Below are 18,417 nucleotides of genomic sequence, written 5' to 3'. Positions count from 1 at the left end.
CATAAAATAGACCTTAGGGACGGAGATAGCTCAGGGATCGAGGTTATGATTTACTTAGGGTCTCTTGTTCTGCTGCAGGCTTAGAAAGGTTAGCTCAGCTACCCACAGCAAGGGGAGCTGCACGCAGTTTACTCGGGATATACTTCACCTACCCCGCACTGGCATGGAGATCACTTCTTCCTACCTTCAGTGGGTGTCAGATTAGACCTGGTGAACCTTCTGGCTGGCTGGGACTTTCCTAGTGAGCGAAACAGGGCCAGGGCACTGTTCATACCCTCTCTTGGTTCACACCGTCTAGTTGCTAGCGTGGTCCCTGGCGTGACTTTTGGCTTGTGCTGATGAGCACTGTCCCCCAAATGCCACTGAATGCACTAAAGGATCGTGCAGCTGAGGGACTGTTCCTATAGGCAGTCTTGACAAGGACACATTGTTTTTGGAGCATCGTAGGAAGAGTTATCTGGCTGTGAATGATGCTACACCTCAGGGACAGAAAATGCTTGTAGACCCATGCAGTTTATTGGTATAAAAGCCCAAGGGTGCTTTGAGATGGAGGCTTTCTGTCTCATTTTCTAGGAAAAACGCTATTCTGTAGGCTTGGGTAATTCGTAAGAAAGAAAAGGCTTTTTTAGATCTTCTCTGAGTCTAAGGAATAGCTGCTTTACGGTTTTGTTATGTGATCTATATAAGGCTTTTTGGATGAAATTTAAGAGGAATAAGTACTTAGTAACAAACCAAGGTGAAATCTCATCTTTTTTTCTGCCTGTGGATCAGTCTAAGGAAGAATATGGTGGTACCATTTATATGTTCATTCTCTGATTACTTTAAATAATTTTGATCTTATGTTTTTTTTGTGAACTATTTTTAATGGCAATATTGCAAAACAGTTGATTCAGTGTCTGAGTGGATGAACACAACTCCTGGAATTATGCTTCCAGAGAGCATTCCTGTAATTACGAAACTGAAAGTTCACTTTCTATGAATTATCTCCCATATTCCCTTAACATGAACTGGTTTTGCCTGTAAACAATATTATTATAGCATTCCTGGAAAACAATCAATTTTGTCCAGCAGTGAACATTACTGTGCTAAAAATGCAGATTAATATTTACTAAAAGCTTTTCTGCAGCATTTCATCTCACTGCCATCAGGTCTGTAAGCAAAGCATCAGTGACTCTAAGAAAATGATTCTGAAAGACCATCTTTTTCTTTCCTGCAATACTGCCTGAACAGGCATCACTTTTTAAACCTTAAACCCCCCTTGTTTTAAGGCTCATCACCCTTGAACACAGACAGGATTCATTCTGTCTGTTCTGTTTGTTTTCAAATTGCAGTCATCTCACCTGCTGAGAGTCATTAAAATAAGCAGTAGGAAGGTCTGTACCTTGTGGGTTTTATACTCAAATCTTTATATTCTCTAGTTAGTCTCACTTAATTACTATTCTTTCAGACAGAACAGATTAATACAATAATGAATTTTTTTTGGGGGGGGGGAAGTGGAGATTTCTTGCTTACCTTTTACTGTTACATATTCTATCCTTTATATTCTGCTAAAATCAAGCAGAACTACTCTTGACAGTCTAGCTGATATACACAGATGTAATATAACTTACATCCCATAATATAAAATGTTACACACCATCATCGCCACAGTCTGATTACCTTTGAAAGAGTTTTTCCAGCCAGACCATTCCTGGTCTGTGTGTAGAGACAAGCATTCCCTCACTCACAAAAAGCCGTCACGGAACACGATCCCACGTGGACAGGTTGTTTCCAACATGATCCTGTGTGGATGGGTTGTTCCCAGTGTGATCCCAATCCCATGTACATAGGTTGTTCCTGTAGACACTGAAGGAACAGCAACACCTGAGATGTATTCTGCTGCAGAATTTAACACAGCAACAGATGATGCTCGTTTTTCATCGTCACCTGCAACACACCAGATGTGTATATTCAGCCACTCTCATGGCCATCATGCAATACCATGAGCACTGACCTACAGTGTTATAATGTCTACCTAGAATGCTTTTACTTTTATCTGAAGGCAAATTCTCTTCAAACTATTTCCAGTGCAGTGGGCTGTTCTGGCATTGCTGTCCTCTCCAGGGCAGGTGCACAGCCCCACGATGATCAAAAGCACCAGACCTAATTTATGAACCGTAAGGTCAAATTTGGGAGCAGGGAAGGCTGAGGGACGGCAGCCAGGCTCAACTGACAATCCCAAGCTCATACTGATGAAGCAGGTCCAAGATCAAGCTAGGAACATGAGTCAGCAAGTCAGGGTCCAGATCAAGTCCAAAGACAGCATCCAGGGTCAGCCACTCTCCGGTCAAATCCACAGAGGTTGAAGCAGGTCTGAGGTGAAGCCAAGAAGTCAGTCCATGGCTCAGGCAAGGAACAAAGGTGAGACCCTCACCTTAAAAGCAGCTTTCAGGGGAAGAAGAGACAGGTCTTTCTTGAATGCTTCCAGCAGAGCTTTCTGAGGAGCTCATCCAAGGCCAGGGAGCCATGGTGGTCAAACCCTGGAGAAGGGGTTTACACTCAGGGCCCCAACAAGGATTTCAAACTTTCATGGTGAATCTTCCAAGCATCTCCACGTACTGTACTTTGGTTCATATCATGGAGCAGTCCTGGATTGATTTTTGATGAAACTGAACTGCAAGATGCACTTCAGATGCCCATATAATGGGTCTCAGTCACTGATGGACCTTTAGTTGCTGGAACCTGGCCAGAACTAGTGTGATGTGAGTGAAGAGATGCAAACCCTACTGTGGGAATGTCACTTTTTAATATATGGAGCGCTAAACTGTCCTCGGTGGGCATACCCTGCAGTTACGTATTCTCACATACACTCAGATTTTCTGACCAAGGGAGGTAGATTGGTCAGTCCAGGTCTGAGCCCAGAGGAGGTTATTAACATGGTTGTGGTGGGAACAGCAGGGGGAATCAGGGTCCTGCAGTGAAATAAGAGTCAACAGAACAGATCTGCTCCCAGTGCGTGTGGGTAGATGTGGGCTACCAGGGCAGATGCTGGTAAAGCAGCAGGATTTAAAAGCAATTGCCAACAGTTTAGCGGCCAGATAGTACATCTCCAGTTCAGTGGGACATAGAAAAGCCCTGTTACTCTGAAAGAAAGTGGCACAGGCACTGGTAAGGACCAGCTCTCTGTCTTGTATCATGTTATATGTGCTTTGTTCTCCACGTGATTAGTCAAATTTGCTTTTCACCATTGGTTCAAACAAGCAGTTGTACTTTGTGAGACGACATGAGACAAGATCTACTGGAGAAACAATGGTTGGTCGTTGTGACCATAGACAAATGGACTTTGTAGAGCAGCTTTCAGTCTTGAAACTCTTAATTTGTTAGGGAGTATGGTCTGTAGTAATGAATTAAATAAATATATGTGTATATATACATTTTGTCGAGTTGGGGCATTATGTTGATAAATCTTTGGCATCTGTAGGACAGTAATGAATGTCCTGCCTCCTTGCTTGCATATATTCAGAAACAGCTAGAAAACATCTCCTGGGAGATCTACTTTCTTGGCAAGCGGCTGACAAATGTATGGCCATTCTGGCTTCATAGGGCAAGCAAGCTGCAAATAAATTACATTTGCCTTTTGGATTACACAGGCCTCAGATTACAAATATCATGTCTGGAGGCAAAAAGGTGGTTGTGGGGATAAGTGAACTTTTCCCTTACAAAGCAACTGCCCTTTGTTGTCAGGGAAGCCATCCCAGTATTCAGTTAGTCATCCTTTAGTCAATAGTCAGTGGCAGAGAGCCTCGGAATCAAAATAATCTAGTTATAAACTTGCTTCACCAACATATCATGCTGAGTAAAAGAACTGCTTCTAGCTAAGCATAAATAAATCATAATATTAATGCAAGAGGGAACATGAAAGTTTCACTACTCACGGTCAGGATTGGCATAGGCAAGGTCAGGACAGGTGTCTTGATCTGCCAGGGTCATTTCAGAGCATTGCCTGAGCAAAGGCTCTGCAATGAAGTTTAAGAAAAATAGCTCCATATGCATGGAGATGGCATAGGTGAAAGTTTGAGCAGAGGCACTTGGTGCAGGAAGAGAAAGGGTGTGCATTTCAAAGCGAAGTGTGTGCTGACCTGTAGGATGTCCTGAAACAAATGAGGTGAATCACAAGGAAGAAAGGCTGAGAATCTGCAATTTCTCTGCAGGATAGAGAGGGTTTGCTACCTCCTCCAAACTGCTCACTAGGAAACCATGCCTCGGGAATACTTGGTATGTCTGGTACTCTTCTTTTATCTTCCCTTAACGATATTTTCTGTGACTCTTGCAGGTTGCAAGAATGTTCACTATGACCTTGTCTTCATCTTGGATGCCTCCTCCAGCGTCGGAAAAGAAGATTTTGAGAAAGTTCGGCAGTGGGTGTCTAATTTGGTGGAAACTTTTGAGATCGGCCCAGACAAAACCCGTGTAGGAGTGGTGCGATACAGTGATCGTCCAACCACAGAGTTTGACTTGGGAAAGTACAAAACCCGTGAGGAAATCAAAGAGGCTGCACGAAAAATTAAGTATTACGGGGGTAATACAAACACTGGAGATGCTCTCAGGTACATCAACACCTACAGTTTTTCCAAAGAAGCTGGTGGGAGACTTAGTGATCGAACTGTTAAAAAAGTGGCTATCCTTTTGACTGATGGAAGGAGCCAGGATTACGTCTTGGATGCAGCCGCTGCAGCCCATCAGGCTGGGATTAGGATCTTTGCTGTGGGTGTTGGTGAAGCCTTGAAAGAGGAACTCGATGAGATTGCTTCAGAACCCAAGTCTGCTCATGTGTTTCATGTCTCTGATTACAATGCCATCGATAAAATTCGGGGGAAGCTGAGAAGACGTCTTTGTGAAAGTAAGCAGAGCTCCCATTTCTTCTACGCAATTAGAATTATAATAGGTTCAGGTAGCATATAGGTATGAAAAGCTGTGATTGTTTTCTTTCATGCTTATAATTCTATGCTGATAATTCTTTATTTTAGTGTCTTCCACTCTGTTCCAGTCTGTAAGAAGTCATTTTACTACCTGGAGTGTGATGAAGTGATTACTTTTGGGTTCTTCTGCCCAAGTCAGTATTAACTATAGGTCAGCATCAAGTGGTCAACTAGAGAGCAAAATCTGATTCCCTTTTGGTTCCGATATAGTTAAATTACTTTATAGTATTTTGGACTACTGAATATGAAGGGTGACATCTTATTTATATCCAGATTTTGGTTTATTTTGTATAGGAACTGGGTTTTTTCCCCCTTATTTTCTGGCATTGTACTGTGAAAGGAGTGCTCTGGATGCTTCTGAGAATGATCCTTTAGAAAGCAAAAGGATACTTTTGCTTTGCTGCCTTTCATCATCCCAACTCTACTGACAACTGGTGTTCACTAGTGCTCTGGCTATCAACCACATAAACCTTGGTGATGTTTTGAATTACTTCAGTGTGAAAGTCACACTGAATAAATGAACTTTGAATTTCCAGCCCCTTGGTGAAGAGGGCTGTGATGGCATTACGGCTGGTATCTCCCAGCACTTTAATGGGAACAGCAGTCACATAGCTCTTTCTCCTTCCACCACTGATAAATCACTCTCTCGTTCTTAGTGACTACGTAAAAGCTACCTGGTTTTGCTGCTTTTTGCAGTGTATGTTGTGATTACTGTGAGTTCTTTGGGTCAAAATCATAAGACATCATTCTGGTTCCTAGGTCTTGAACTTGAAAGACAACAGCTGACTCCCTGTGTGATGCTGTAACACATTGCAGTGTTAAAATAACCAGGTGTGTAGGCTGGCAGGTTGTGCTGCTGTCAGGTGACAATAAGTTGCCTGAAGAAAAGCAGGCCTTCTAGCTGGTGTTGTGAAGCTCTTTTATTGCTCTTTGTGACCTCCATCTGCAAGGAAAAAAAAGTGTTAACATAATGCTTTCGGCTTGTGTATGCTTCTTAAAGAATGACTAGCACAAGCAGGCATAAACCAGTTGACATTGCCCAGCGATATCAAAGTGTCAGTGCTTTTCTGCAGCCTGAATAACAATGGGCATGGATAGTGTAATCAGAATAAAATTGGAAGTCATGGTGGATATTGACTGTAAACTCTGCAGACTGAAGGAGCTCGGTCTTTTTCCCTGAAAATTTTATGTAATCATACACACAACTGGGGTGTAATAAAGAAGGGTAAACCCTTCATGTGGGCACACTCAACCAACTCAAACAACTTCCTACTGCAGCCGCTGAACTCCCAAAATGTGATTTTCCTTTGAAATTCTATCCCTTACCTTTTCTAAAGCAAGTGTTTTCAGTACTTTGTACCTGGGTGGGTGTTTATCACCTTCTCAAAAAATCATTTATCCATCATGTCAGAGTATAATGCCATTTGTCTGTGGCTTTCTGAGCCCATAGTATGTCCACGCGTGTGTGCATACCACTTCTCATTAGATTGCAAAGGATCACTGGCAGCATCCTTCATCCTGAGTGGGATAGCACTCACTCTTCAAGGTGTTTGCTTCCACCTGCACTAGCGGGTTTGGTGCAGAGACATAAAGCCTCTAAAAGGGTAGGTGAAAGGGAAAGATTTAGTTTTATGACATACAGGGAACTTTCAAGGGGAAAATGTGCTTGTGGTGGGTTAACCTTGGCTGGAGGTCAGGTGCCCGCCAAGCTGCTGTATCACTCCCCTCCTCAACTGAAGAGGGGAGAGAAAATATGATGAAAGGCTCATGGGTCAAGATAAGGACAGGGACATCACTCAGAAATTGCCGTCACAAGCAAAACAAATTCAGCTTAGGGAAATTAATTTATTACTAATCAAATCAGTGTAGGATAATGAGAAACAAAAACAAATCTTAAAACACCATCCCCCCACCCCTCCCTTCTTCCTGGCTCATTTTCACTCCCAGTTTCTCTACCTCCTCCCCACCAGCAGTGCATGGGGACAGGGAATGGGGGTTGAGGTCAGTTCATCACACATTGTTTCTGCTAATCCTTCCTCCTCATACTCTTCCCCTGCTCCACTGTGGAGTTCCTCCCATGGCAGACAGTCCTCCACAAACTTCTCAAACGTGGGTCCCTTCCCCGGGCTGCAGTCCTTCAGGCACAGACTGCTCCAGCGTGGGTCCCCCGCAGGGTCCCAAGTCCTGCCAGAAAACCTGCTCCAGCATGGGCTCCTCTCTCCATGGGGCCACAGGTCCTGCCAGGAGCCTGCTCCAGCGCGGGGTTCCTGCGGGGTCCCAGCCTCCTTCGGGCACCCACCTGCTCCAGCGTGGGGTCCTCCCCGGGCTGCAGGTGGAGATCTGCTCCCCCGTGGACCTCCCTGGGCTGCAGGGGGACAGCCTGCCTCACCAGGGTCTTCCCCACGGGCTGCAGGGGAATCTCTGCTCCGGCACCTGGAGCATCTCCTCCCCTCCTTCTGCACTGACCTGGGGGTCTGCAGGGCTGGTGCTCTCACATGTTCTCACTCCTGTCTTTGGCTGCAGTTTGTTGCACAGTTTTTTTCCCCTTCTTAAATCTGTTCTCCCAGAGGCACTACCACCGTCACTGATGGGCTCAGCCTTGGCCAGCGGTGGGTCCGTCTTGGAGCCATCTGGCATTGGCTCTGTCGGACATGGGGGAAGCTTCTAGCAGCTTGTCACAGAAGCTGCCCCTGTGACCCCCCTGCTGCCAAAACCTTGCCACGCAAACCCAATACAAGACTGCTAAATGGATTGGTTTCAGTGTAAGGACAAAGGGAATCAGACAACCATCAATGAACATTATTAATGAGGAGGGCAGCAGAGAGGAGGGAATTGGCTGAACGAACAGTGAGTGGGTAACGTGCACGTCCTGAGGGTCAGTGAGGCAGGGGTGTAAGGACGTGAACAGCGAGAAGGGGAATTGAGTATCCAGGTACACGGGACACAGCGCATGCGGGTGGATTTGAAGAAGTGGATGCAGGGTAGAAAGAAGGGTTATCAGCTGAGGTAGCAAATACAGGACTGATTTCCACAGCAACAGCAGTTGCAGAAGACAGGTCTGCCACAGCTGTTCCTGGGCAGTGTTCTTCTGATCCAAGGACTCCGGTGAGATGGTCTAACATCCCTGGATCCTTCATTCCAGCCTTGATGGGGGATATCTTCTCAGTCTCTGGCATCAGTTCCTCACTGCAATTGGAGGCCGGTTTTGTCCTGTTTTCACTGGTTATCAAAAATAGTTTATTCTGTTCCTCTGTACATCAGTCTTTTCTGCCTGGAAGGCCATTACATATCTTCCCTAAGTCTTTTCTTCTTAGCTTTAAAGCAGGGAACCTGCTCTTTGGCAGAACCAGTCTTGTCATATTTATTTAATTGATTGTTTTGTATGCAAAATGTTTTTAATAGGCATGATGTTTAGATCAGATCTAAAGAAACAAGAAATTGTTGCTGCCACTGAAGCTGGCCACTGAAATAGAGGATAAGACAGCGAGAGCATCATCATCAGAAATATTAACATAGAGATGGGGTAACTTTTATGTTATCTGGATATGTAAGGTGGAACTGTTTTGGGGGGTGAGAGAGGGCTGGTGGAGAACAGAACCAAGTGATTTCTTGTGCATGTGCCACTTTTAAATTTCATGTTAACACAGTAGGAACAGGAAAGGAGTTCACTGTAAGGGCTATGCCTTATACATATTTAGAAGGTAAAACTTTTAATAACTGTTCTAGTTAACTTTCTGTGGTTTTAATGACAGCACTGCATAAAACAGGAACATACAAACCGCCGGGTGGGTGGAGGACGTGACAAGGGCACATGCCAAGCTGCTGTTTAGTTGGTGCACATTCTAAGACAAAAGCCTATATTGCCACAGCCAAGCTAGGGTTTTAATAGACATAATCCTTTGTGACCTCCTGGGAGACGCATGAATCAAAGAGTGGAAATGGTAGAAAGTTTCTTTGTTGTACTGACCGGTGATGAGTCTTCCAGTCCTCGTACTGCTGTTACTACCGGAATGCGAAGAGTCGTGAAGAGTTGCAAATACTGGATTTCATGCTAGCAGCTGTTCAGAATCACTTATCTCAGGTCTCACTGGATGTCTGTCCTAGACTCAGTCATCCCATCTTGCTATATTTGAATGAATTTATTGGTAAGAACATGTCATTGAGTGCATTAATAGTATTTTAGCTCTCATTTGATCTTGTGGAAGTAAGCATAGCAGAATCAAAAAATAACATGTCTGCTCAGTGAGACATTGTGGCAGTGGGAGATATTTTTGCCAAACATCTCCATTACATTCTGGACTATAGTTAGCAGGCAAAAATGGGTGATGCTTTCACAGGAAAGCAGGAGAGATACATTCTGCTAAAAATTCCAGAGATGCTACATGCTACCTAAATAGGGTTTCTGCTTATATGTTGTAGAGATAACAACAGGCAGCTATGGAATTTTTAAAAATATACTAGCATCTGCTTCCGGTAGGTAAATAGCAGGTTTATGCTTGTCAAAGAGAGCCAAGATTGCTTTTATTTTAACCCAGATTTAATTTAAAGCTGGATTTGATAAGTTAGTGCCTGTACAGTTTTCAACCTGGCTTGAAACTAGTGGCGCTGGTGTTTAATACTATCATCTGACATTTAAGCCTCAATGGGGGAGATGTTGCAATGGTGACCTAAAACACCTGTACCTGCTCAGAGGTAATTGTTGCTTAAAAACACTGATTGCAGTGCTTTGGATGCTGTAATATTTGACTTTAATCTGTTATCATTAAGCCAGGCAGGTGATAAGATACAGTTTGCAAAGCTGAGCAAAAACATTCTTCAAAAACTTTCTCACTCTTTAGTGGCTCAGTAAAGCAGAAGCCTCTGACTTGGCACCTTCGGAGTACACAGTGTGTATGTGCGATTACTAAGCTGCTGCTCTACTGCAAAAATCAGATTTCTTGATAACTTGAAAATAAATTTGGCTTTAGAGGTACAGTCTCTGCTAAGATTTGGGTGTTTTTTTCTACAGCTAGTAAGTAATAGGAGAAACAAGCAGATGTTTTCTAAGGAAGCACTGTGGGAGTATTGTGCTTGGCATTGGTCTATGTCCAGTAGTGACTTTCATGTATAATATAGCCCTTTCTACAACCAGTTTTTAGTTGTCTGTGAGCTTGATGAGCTCCTTGCCGTGATGAGTTCCTCTGCAAGTGTGGGGAAGACCAAAGGACTATGTCATCATATGAATCTCAAATGCTTTGCAAACACAAGAAGGTGAAGCTGAAATGTTTCAATGACTGGTTGGTACCAATGGTTAGTCATTGATTTCAGCTGATATAGTGAGGCCTGTGATAAAATATCAAAAGCAGTCACATGTTCAGATGACTCATTTATTCTTCTATTTGTACATGCCTTTGTTGACTTTGGGTTGTGTATGCAGTGCATAAAATGTAAGTAAGTCTTATGCTACCACTGTTCTATTTCTGATGCAGAAGAGCTTCCAGCCTTCAAGGCAACACCTTGAACACCATTCAAAATAACGGTCTAAAAGCTTCCGAGATTTTTTTTTTTTGAAGTCAGCTTTGCTCAGGTTCATGGTATGTTCACAGAAGAACAGCAAGCTGCTGCTTCTTGGCCTTCAGTGTTAAAAATATCTCATGCACAGAGACTGTGACAAAGGGTAGGTATCTGAATTGCCATATCTTGACTGACAGTTCCTAAAAGATTTATCAATATAGTCAAATCTCACATGAGTACTGAAATATCGGAACACATGAGCACCTAACAGTATTTGCCTAACTGTTGACCTCCATTTTATACTTCTTGTTGAGGTCTGAGATTTCCCTGTAAAAACATTCATTTCTAGATAGCTTTGCATTAGATATCATGGAACAGGAAAGGAGGTGGAACTCAGCAAGCTGGCAGGACTCAGAATCCTAAAGTATTTTAATGAACTCAGTTGTGGTAGTAGTTTTAATTCTTTTAGTTTGTTGAGCAGAGTTTGTGGACTTGGGAATTTGTAGACTGGTTTTATTTTCATAGTTGGAGTATGACTTTATTTGGGTTCTTCAAAAGTTCAGTTTAGCAGTAGTTCCAAGTCTTGCTTGGTCTTATTGCAAGAGCTCTTTTTCATTGTTATTATGGTTTGTAGAGAGCTCTTTCAAATGTGAACATAGCTTCTTGTCATCTGGCAGAACTTGGTACATGCCACAAGTGCACCTATACATTTACTTGGAAAAATCTGCGGCACCCACCTCCACGTTGAATGCAGAGAAGGTTGAGGTGTTTTGGAGTAATAACTGATGTCTAATAGACTGGTTAAAGTCTGATTAGCACAATATGAAGATAATCTAACTCTTGTGCTTTTAGCTCACGTATACCTCACACCTGCCACAGGCAGCATTCTTAGTGGAATATTTCACGTTTGGCTGCTTAAGAGTATGTCCAGGCTAAGTGCAGCTACTAAGATTTTGATTCTCACTTGAAAATCTAGTCAATTCCAGATGTTTTGGGAAGTCTGTTAAAACAACTGCTGTCCAAAGAAGGGCCTGGAGCACAAGTCTTATGAGGAGCGGCTGAGGGAACTGGGGTTGTTTAGTCTGGAGAAAAGGAGGCTGAGGGGAGACCTTATCGCTCTCTACAGCTACCTGAAAGGAGGTTGTAGTGAGGTGGGAGTCAGTCACTTTTCCCAGGTAACAAGTGATAGGACAAGAGGAACTGGCCTCAAGTTGCACCAGGGAAGGTTTAGATTGGATATTAGGAAAAATTTCTTCACTGAAAGGGTTGTCAAGCACTGGAACAGGCTGCCCAGGGAAGCGGTTGAGTGACCATCCCTGGAGGTATTTAAAAGACGTGTAGATGTGGTGCTTAGGGACATGGTTTAGTGGTGGACTTGGCAGTGTTAGGTTAACGGTTGGACTTAATGATCTTAAAGGTCTTTTCCAACCTAAATGATTCTATGATTCTGAATAACTTCCTATTTTGCTTGGGACTCTGAAGTGAATAGGTTTATTCTGAGATTAGCAACAGTGCTGTTTTATGACCAGTTAAAGCCAGCCCCACTGTTAAAAAAGAAAGTCTTACTCTTCTTAACTTCCTTCTCCCATCTGCCGGTACAGGCATTTATGTGGCCCTACCATGACTACAACAGGGAGCCAATGAATATTCTTGTTTTCTTTCCCAGATGAGTTTTTACTCAGATTTAGTTCACCATGCAGCCACATGGACATTTTCTGTCCCAGGGGAGGAACTGGCACAAGGTGAGAACAAATAACTAGGAGGGGGAGGAAGACCTGGCTTGCGTCCTTTGATACAGCGCTAGTTTATATCAGCTTGATGAACATTAGCTAAGGACTTCAGAAAGCTGAGGAGAATCCTCCATGTGCTCCCACCATAAATGTGAGCCTGTGCTCTGCTACCTGGTGGTTTAAGTGTGTACAGGTTGGATTTCTAGGCAGGTTCTTCCCATTCAAACTCCACTTCTAGCCTTCAGCACAGCTTGCTTACCTTGAATAAAGAGCCTGTTTAACAAAAATATCCAACTGCAGACGGGTATCTTCATGATTCTGTTCCATTTTCCTTAAATAGGCTTTTCAGTATGCATAATTATTGCTGCTTTACTACTGACTTAGCTGAGGGTCGTTCAGGGGTGTAGCTGTAATGACAGAGCTCTCCATCCATGGACATGCACTATGTCTGGCTGGGAGCATCTTGCTGGGAGTCGTTAGTAGGTGGGATGAGCAAGCTGACCACCACCTTCACTTAGATACAGACTGTCTGTCAGTGCCTCCAGGCAGCACTTTGATATTTCCATGATCCTGCACCTGGGTAGCTTCTCTCCCCCAGAACGGATGTTTCTAAACTCTGTTATAGTTTTGGAAAGTGACTTACCGATTTATTTTTCTTCCCTTGAACGTTGGAAAAAGCGATGTCTTAAACATTGCCTCCAGGTGAGGAGGAAATTCAGCCTTGCAGCAGCTGTGGCCCACTTTCTCCTTTTTGCTGAGGGAGCAAATTTATGTATCCAACAGTCATCCAAATAACAGAGTTTTAGAATTGTCTGTGGCAGAAAATGGTGTTACTTCTACTCTTCAATACAGCTGAGAAAAGGAGTCTCTTCCAAACCTGCAGCTTCGTACAGACTGCTGGGAACCTTAATAAGGGACTCTAAAGATAGAAGTATAAGGAAATGAGGTTGATTAAACCTTTTGCACTTGCCTTTCTTATCTCTAGTTTCTTTCTTTAATAGTTATATACAAATAGGAGCATCATAAAGCATGGACAATCACTTTACATAAAGCAATGAATCTCTGGACTGCCAACGTCTGGTCTGAAATCACAGAATCTAGCTGAATGATGACATCTCCCCTAGCTTGTCATAGTTTTTCTTGCATTTCAGACAAGAAATCTCTGTGAACAATGTTTGATGTACAGTGAAACTAATTGTAAAGGCAGAGAGAAGATTAGACTCATGACAAATAAAAGTAAGTCCCAGACATTAGAAAGAAACATTGAGACAATCAGGAAAAGTATGGGTCTCAGTGGCAGGAGAAATTACATCTTATGAAAAAGTAATGTGCCGTTTAGAGAACAAAAAGAGGAAAAATATGGTGACTATGGGAGCCATTTCTAAATAGCGTAGGAATGAAAGAGAAATACAGAAATAGGAACAGGCAAAAAGCTGGAACGCATTGTCATGTGCTGAAAGTTATTAGTAGCTTGTTTTTCAACACCGCCTGCAGGCCTTATTGATTTTGCAGGAGCTGTGGGTGCTCAGCACTTTCAAAATTAGGCTGTGGAGCCCAATACTTACCCAGCTGCAACCAGAAGGAGGCTTTTTGTCTGCTACGGTGCAGTCCAAACGACGGGGTGAAAGAGGGGACTCATCCTTGGGGCAGCACTGTCTATCTCGGTGTTTGCTTTCTGATGGACTGATAAGGAAGGCTCAGTAGAAAGAAGAACCTCTGAAGCTGGGCAGATGCTCAGCAGGAGGCTAGGGCAAGGCACACAAAAACCTGAGGTTTCAGGTTTAGTTACAGGCTTTGCTGACCAAGAAAAACAGACAGATGAGGAGAAAACCCTTGCCATGTGTCCTTCACAAAGCTAAAATGTTTTAAACCTCAGCAGCTCTTGTGCAGTCAGGGCTTTCTTCCTCCTTCCTTAACAGCCCCTAAACTGACCTCAAACTGAAAGGACACCACTTACTTAATGTTCTAGGCCTGCCTTTTTTTATTTCCTTTTTAGGCTTTATGTGGCTATTCCTGTAAAAATCTAATGGTATCTTTCAGCATAGGCTATAAATGGAGCTAGACCATCACCTGCCCTGGTTAGGTGCACCTGTAAATTAAAGATTTCCTCTGTTCTCCCTCGATTTGGGGATGTATTGCCATTTAGGATAGGGAAAGCCAAGCCTGGAAAAGTGCTATGGAGATTTAGTCCCAGTTCTGCTGATGGAGTGGGTAGAATTTACTGCAAATTATAGAGGTGTGAATGTTTGTCAGAGCATGCAAAAACCCCATGCAATGCATTAAAGGTCCTGTCATAGCATATTATACTTTTCCTGAAACCCAGTGGGTTTCCTGAACCCCCCCAGTTTTTCATGAAACTAATGTTTGTGTAAACACCCTATACCAATGGTGAGCTTGGTCTCTCAGGGCTGGTTGTTTGTTTTTTTTAATTCTGGCCTCATATATTCAAGCCTCAAAGTCTTGTGATGAATAACAACTCCAATGAGAGCTGCAGATCCTAATATTCCAGGTACAAGGGAGCTTGGAGGTACCACGGGGAGTGCTGGGTCTCACGGAGGGACACAGCCGTTGCTGGTCACAGACCGCCTGTGCGTGACACTTGGGCAAAAGTTTAGCCCAAAAACTCTGGCCTGGGTAAATGGCTACTTTCTCATCGAATAACTTCACTGGAAAACTTGTGAACTTCACAGTATTGAATCAAGGTCTTTGCATCACCTGAAAGTTAAACTGATTTTGGAAACAATTTCACAGGTAGAAGTGAACTGTAAGAACAAAACCGTGCTCAGGGCTAGATAAGCTGTCACATCAACACCTGAAACACAAGGGGCAGGACCACCTGTTTTTAAGATCTAGGATGAAACCATTGACTCCCATTCTGTGTCTTGTTGGGCTGTCTTTAGAAGCCCATGTTGTTTATCCCAGTGCTCAGGACAGAAGCAGAGCTTGTAATTTAAATTTCTAAGGGCTTATTTTGAAGCTGTAGGTAGATCTCTGATACATGTAAACCTCGCGTGGACTCTCTGCAAAAGAGATCTTCATGTTATTACTGGAGTTCAAACTCAAATGACATAACCATTTCCTTGGTCATCCTCTGGTAACATAAAGTGGTGCATCCTTTCTTTGGTGGAAGTTTGTAAAGGTTATCAGCCCTTTCTGCCACTGAATTTCAACTTCTCATTTTGTTTTCAAATGAACTGAGCCAACAGGCAAAATTGAATTGTAATGTGCCGGTCTGCTGAGAATACTTTTTCCCCAGTGGCAGAGCTGCAGCATGGTTTGACTGGTGGGCTATTTTTGTTAGTAAATTGTAGGGTTAGTGTTTCAGTCCCATCAAGTTCCCTACAAGTTACACGCAAATACCAAATTCCTTTTCAAATCAGTAATCCTGTTTATAATGTGAAACAAAAGCAGTGGGAGCATTTTGAACACCTAGGAGAACTGCTTTTTTCTAAAGTACTAATTAGGTTCTTTAAAATGCAAATAAGAGATTGTAACAAGCTCTGCTATATTAATGTAGTTACAAATGATGGAGAAAAGTTCAGAGTTCTGCATAAAAAGCCTTTCGGCATGCTCTCCATTTTGGAAACTGTGAGTACTACTGCTAATGCTGACCAGAAGTAGGGAGGGTATCTTTCAGGGAAGGTAGCTGAGTTGGATGCTGTGCTTTTTGTCACTTGCTGTCCTAAAGTGTTGAATAGCAGCCTTGTGTGATGTCAGGTTTCAAAACTCCGTTCATTTCCTTACAGCTTAATAGTCAACATTTAGTGTCAGTTTGGCTATAACTTGATCTGTACTCCAGGAAATTAAGAAATTATATACAAAATACATATATATGTGTGTATGCGTATAAGACATATTTACTTCTCTCTCTATATTTTTATATATATATAAACTCTGGAAAATAAAGCTGTGTCCCTTCAGCCTGAAGCATCAGTCTTTTTTTTACAGCGAGGTAGATAAAAAGCCATAACATGTTAAAGCCCTAGTGAAGATGAAATACAGGACATTTTTACTGCAGTGTAACTACACACGATCAACCCAATCCACCACCTCTGGGCAAGACTTCGTTTAGCTACACTGCAGTAGAAATCACTATGCTTTGTTCCTCCAGGGTTTTATAGCAAGATGGATAGCATATATTAGTTATCTACTATAAAAACCTCTCCGTTTTGGCAGTGAAGACATAACATCTCTGTGAGAGGCTGCAATACTAATATGACACAAGTAGGATGGTGCAGCAGAATTTTAGGCGCTAGTGCTAACGCTTTCTGGCAAATGACTCTAATAGCTTGAGGATGTTTCTGAGTTTAAAACAGATGTTGGATCAGAACTGAGATCCATAAATTGAATTAAAAAATATTGTATCTTTAAATTCAAGTATCTTCACTGGGATTCATATTATCTAACTGCAGTGGCCTGAAAGTTATTTGTCTAGACTCTTTTGATAGTCAGTGGAAAGGAATAGACACCTCCAGAGAGTGATTCATCCTTTTCGAAGAAGACTGTTCAAGACAGGTGGCATGATTCAACCTCTGAGTGCCTATCTCTTTTCATTAACTTTCGAGAGAGCTTAGATAACTTGCTTGCACCGGATTCCTCACTTTGACAGCCAAAAGCAAAAGAGTTGAATCTTTCCTCGCCGCGTTCTGGGAATGCAAGAATATTTGGTTCCTTACGCCAGTAAATCAGTCTGTTGGGATTCACGTTTTTGATGCATATATAGGCCAGCGTGGTTGCAAGCTGAGGTGCGCGTGTTAACATTTCTCGTCTCGCTACCTGACGCTGCGGTATTTGTGCAGACGCAGGAGACGATGCCGGTTTAGCGAGCTATTCTCAAGTATTGCCATATGTTTTGGGTCAAACATTGTAGTGCTAAATTTGCTTTATCCCTAAGGGACTACTCCTGTGAGAAGAATGGTTTTTCTCTCTCTTATCTTGGTCGGCTTCCTAAATGTTGTGATAAATTGGCCCTTGAAGTAAAGTGCATTGTGATACTACCTGCTGCAGTCTGTTGACTCATTATAGCAAGGCGATAATGCTTTAAAAAACAACTAATGGCTGAAATACAATTAAGAGTAACAGAGAAGGAGACAGCTTTTTTAATTAATGTTGTTGAAAGACACCTTTGCTGCAAATAACCTTTTTTTTTTGTTGTTAATTGAAGCATGAAGGTTGCATCCTGAGACAGGCCTGCAAAACCAGTCTTGCTTAATGATCTTTGCGGTTTTCACTGTAACAAAGTCAGACCCCAAAACAAACTGTACTCTGATCGAATTAAGATGGGAAGGATGCCAGCTCAGACCAGCTCGCGTGTTAACCAAGTCATTGTTACTGGTGTGTACTGACTGTCCTCCCATACAGACGAGCTAAGAATTTGCTTGTAGGACCTGATGAAAAAGCTCAGTGGAAGAACTACTGGTGCATCCTGTAGGTTTGGGGCTATGGATGGGACTGGAAAGCTGGCAAATGACTTGGAACCAACGGAGTTCCTAAGTACGGGTTTAGGTAATTAAAGAACCTTTATTCAAGTTTTTTTGATGAATTCATTGTGAGTGCCATTTGCAGAAGTGTCCATGTGAATTGGTGCCTCTGCAGTAGTCTCTGCTGGAAGACATCATGGCTTGATGTGGATATTTTGACTCTTGTATATACGCATGATGTATATAATAAGGATCATGATAGAGAGGGATGTGCTCAGGGCTAAGAATCGCAGGGGACTGAGGTGATCCAGACCAGCCTTTGAGTCTCAGACTCCTGAAACCCTGAAATCTCAGTGCTTTCTGGGGCAACATACTGCACAGCTCCAGCAGAGGTAAAAGAGGTCTGCTTGGGACTTTGGAAAGGTCTAGACTAAGAACCTCAGATATCCATTTTTTTTCAATTCCTGACACTATATTTCCTATATATTTCAGCAGTACCCAGCCCCATAATGCTTCTGCCCTAGTCCAGCTTATCGACAACCTGCAATCATGATTCCTTTTCTAGAGAAACGACCCCCCCTTCTACACTTGTGGCCCTATTAATTCAGAGCTTGCTGCTTTAATGAAAAGGGTAACAGAGTATAAAGCCAGAAGGAAGTCATCATTATCTTAGCTGTAACACATAGGCCATGAGACTTAGTTGAACTGTGAGTATATAACATCTCATGAAAAAAGGCAAACTGTCCTAGAAAATTTACTGTGTTAGTTACAAATCAATATATTTAGGGAGGTGTCTGCTAAATATTCCTCCAAGCT

The 18,417-nt window shown here is 42.7% G+C and overlaps 1 protein-coding gene across 1 annotated transcript in view; it reads left to right on the top strand.

Annotated features, from left to right (window-relative positions):
- Nucleotides 1-18,417, top strand: part of COL22A1 (collagen type XXII alpha 1 chain) — a 233,160-nt gene that overhangs the window by 28,574 nt on the left and 186,169 nt on the right. The window contains exon 3 of the mRNA XM_075024010.1: nucleotides 4,313-4,879. Coding sequence (XP_074880111.1) covers nucleotides 4,313-4,879 — 567 coding nt within the window. The remainder of the gene's footprint in view (nucleotides 1-4,312; nucleotides 4,880-18,417) is intronic.

This window comes from Buteo buteo, chromosome 3 (genome assembly GCF_964188355.1).
Source record: "Buteo buteo chromosome 3, bButBut1.hap1.1, whole genome shotgun sequence".
In the NCBI taxonomy this organism is placed as follows: Eukaryota; Metazoa; Chordata; class Aves; order Accipitriformes; family Accipitridae; genus Buteo; species Buteo buteo.
Note: the sequence above shows the minus strand (reverse complement) of the source record. Positions and strands in the feature narration are given on the sequence as shown.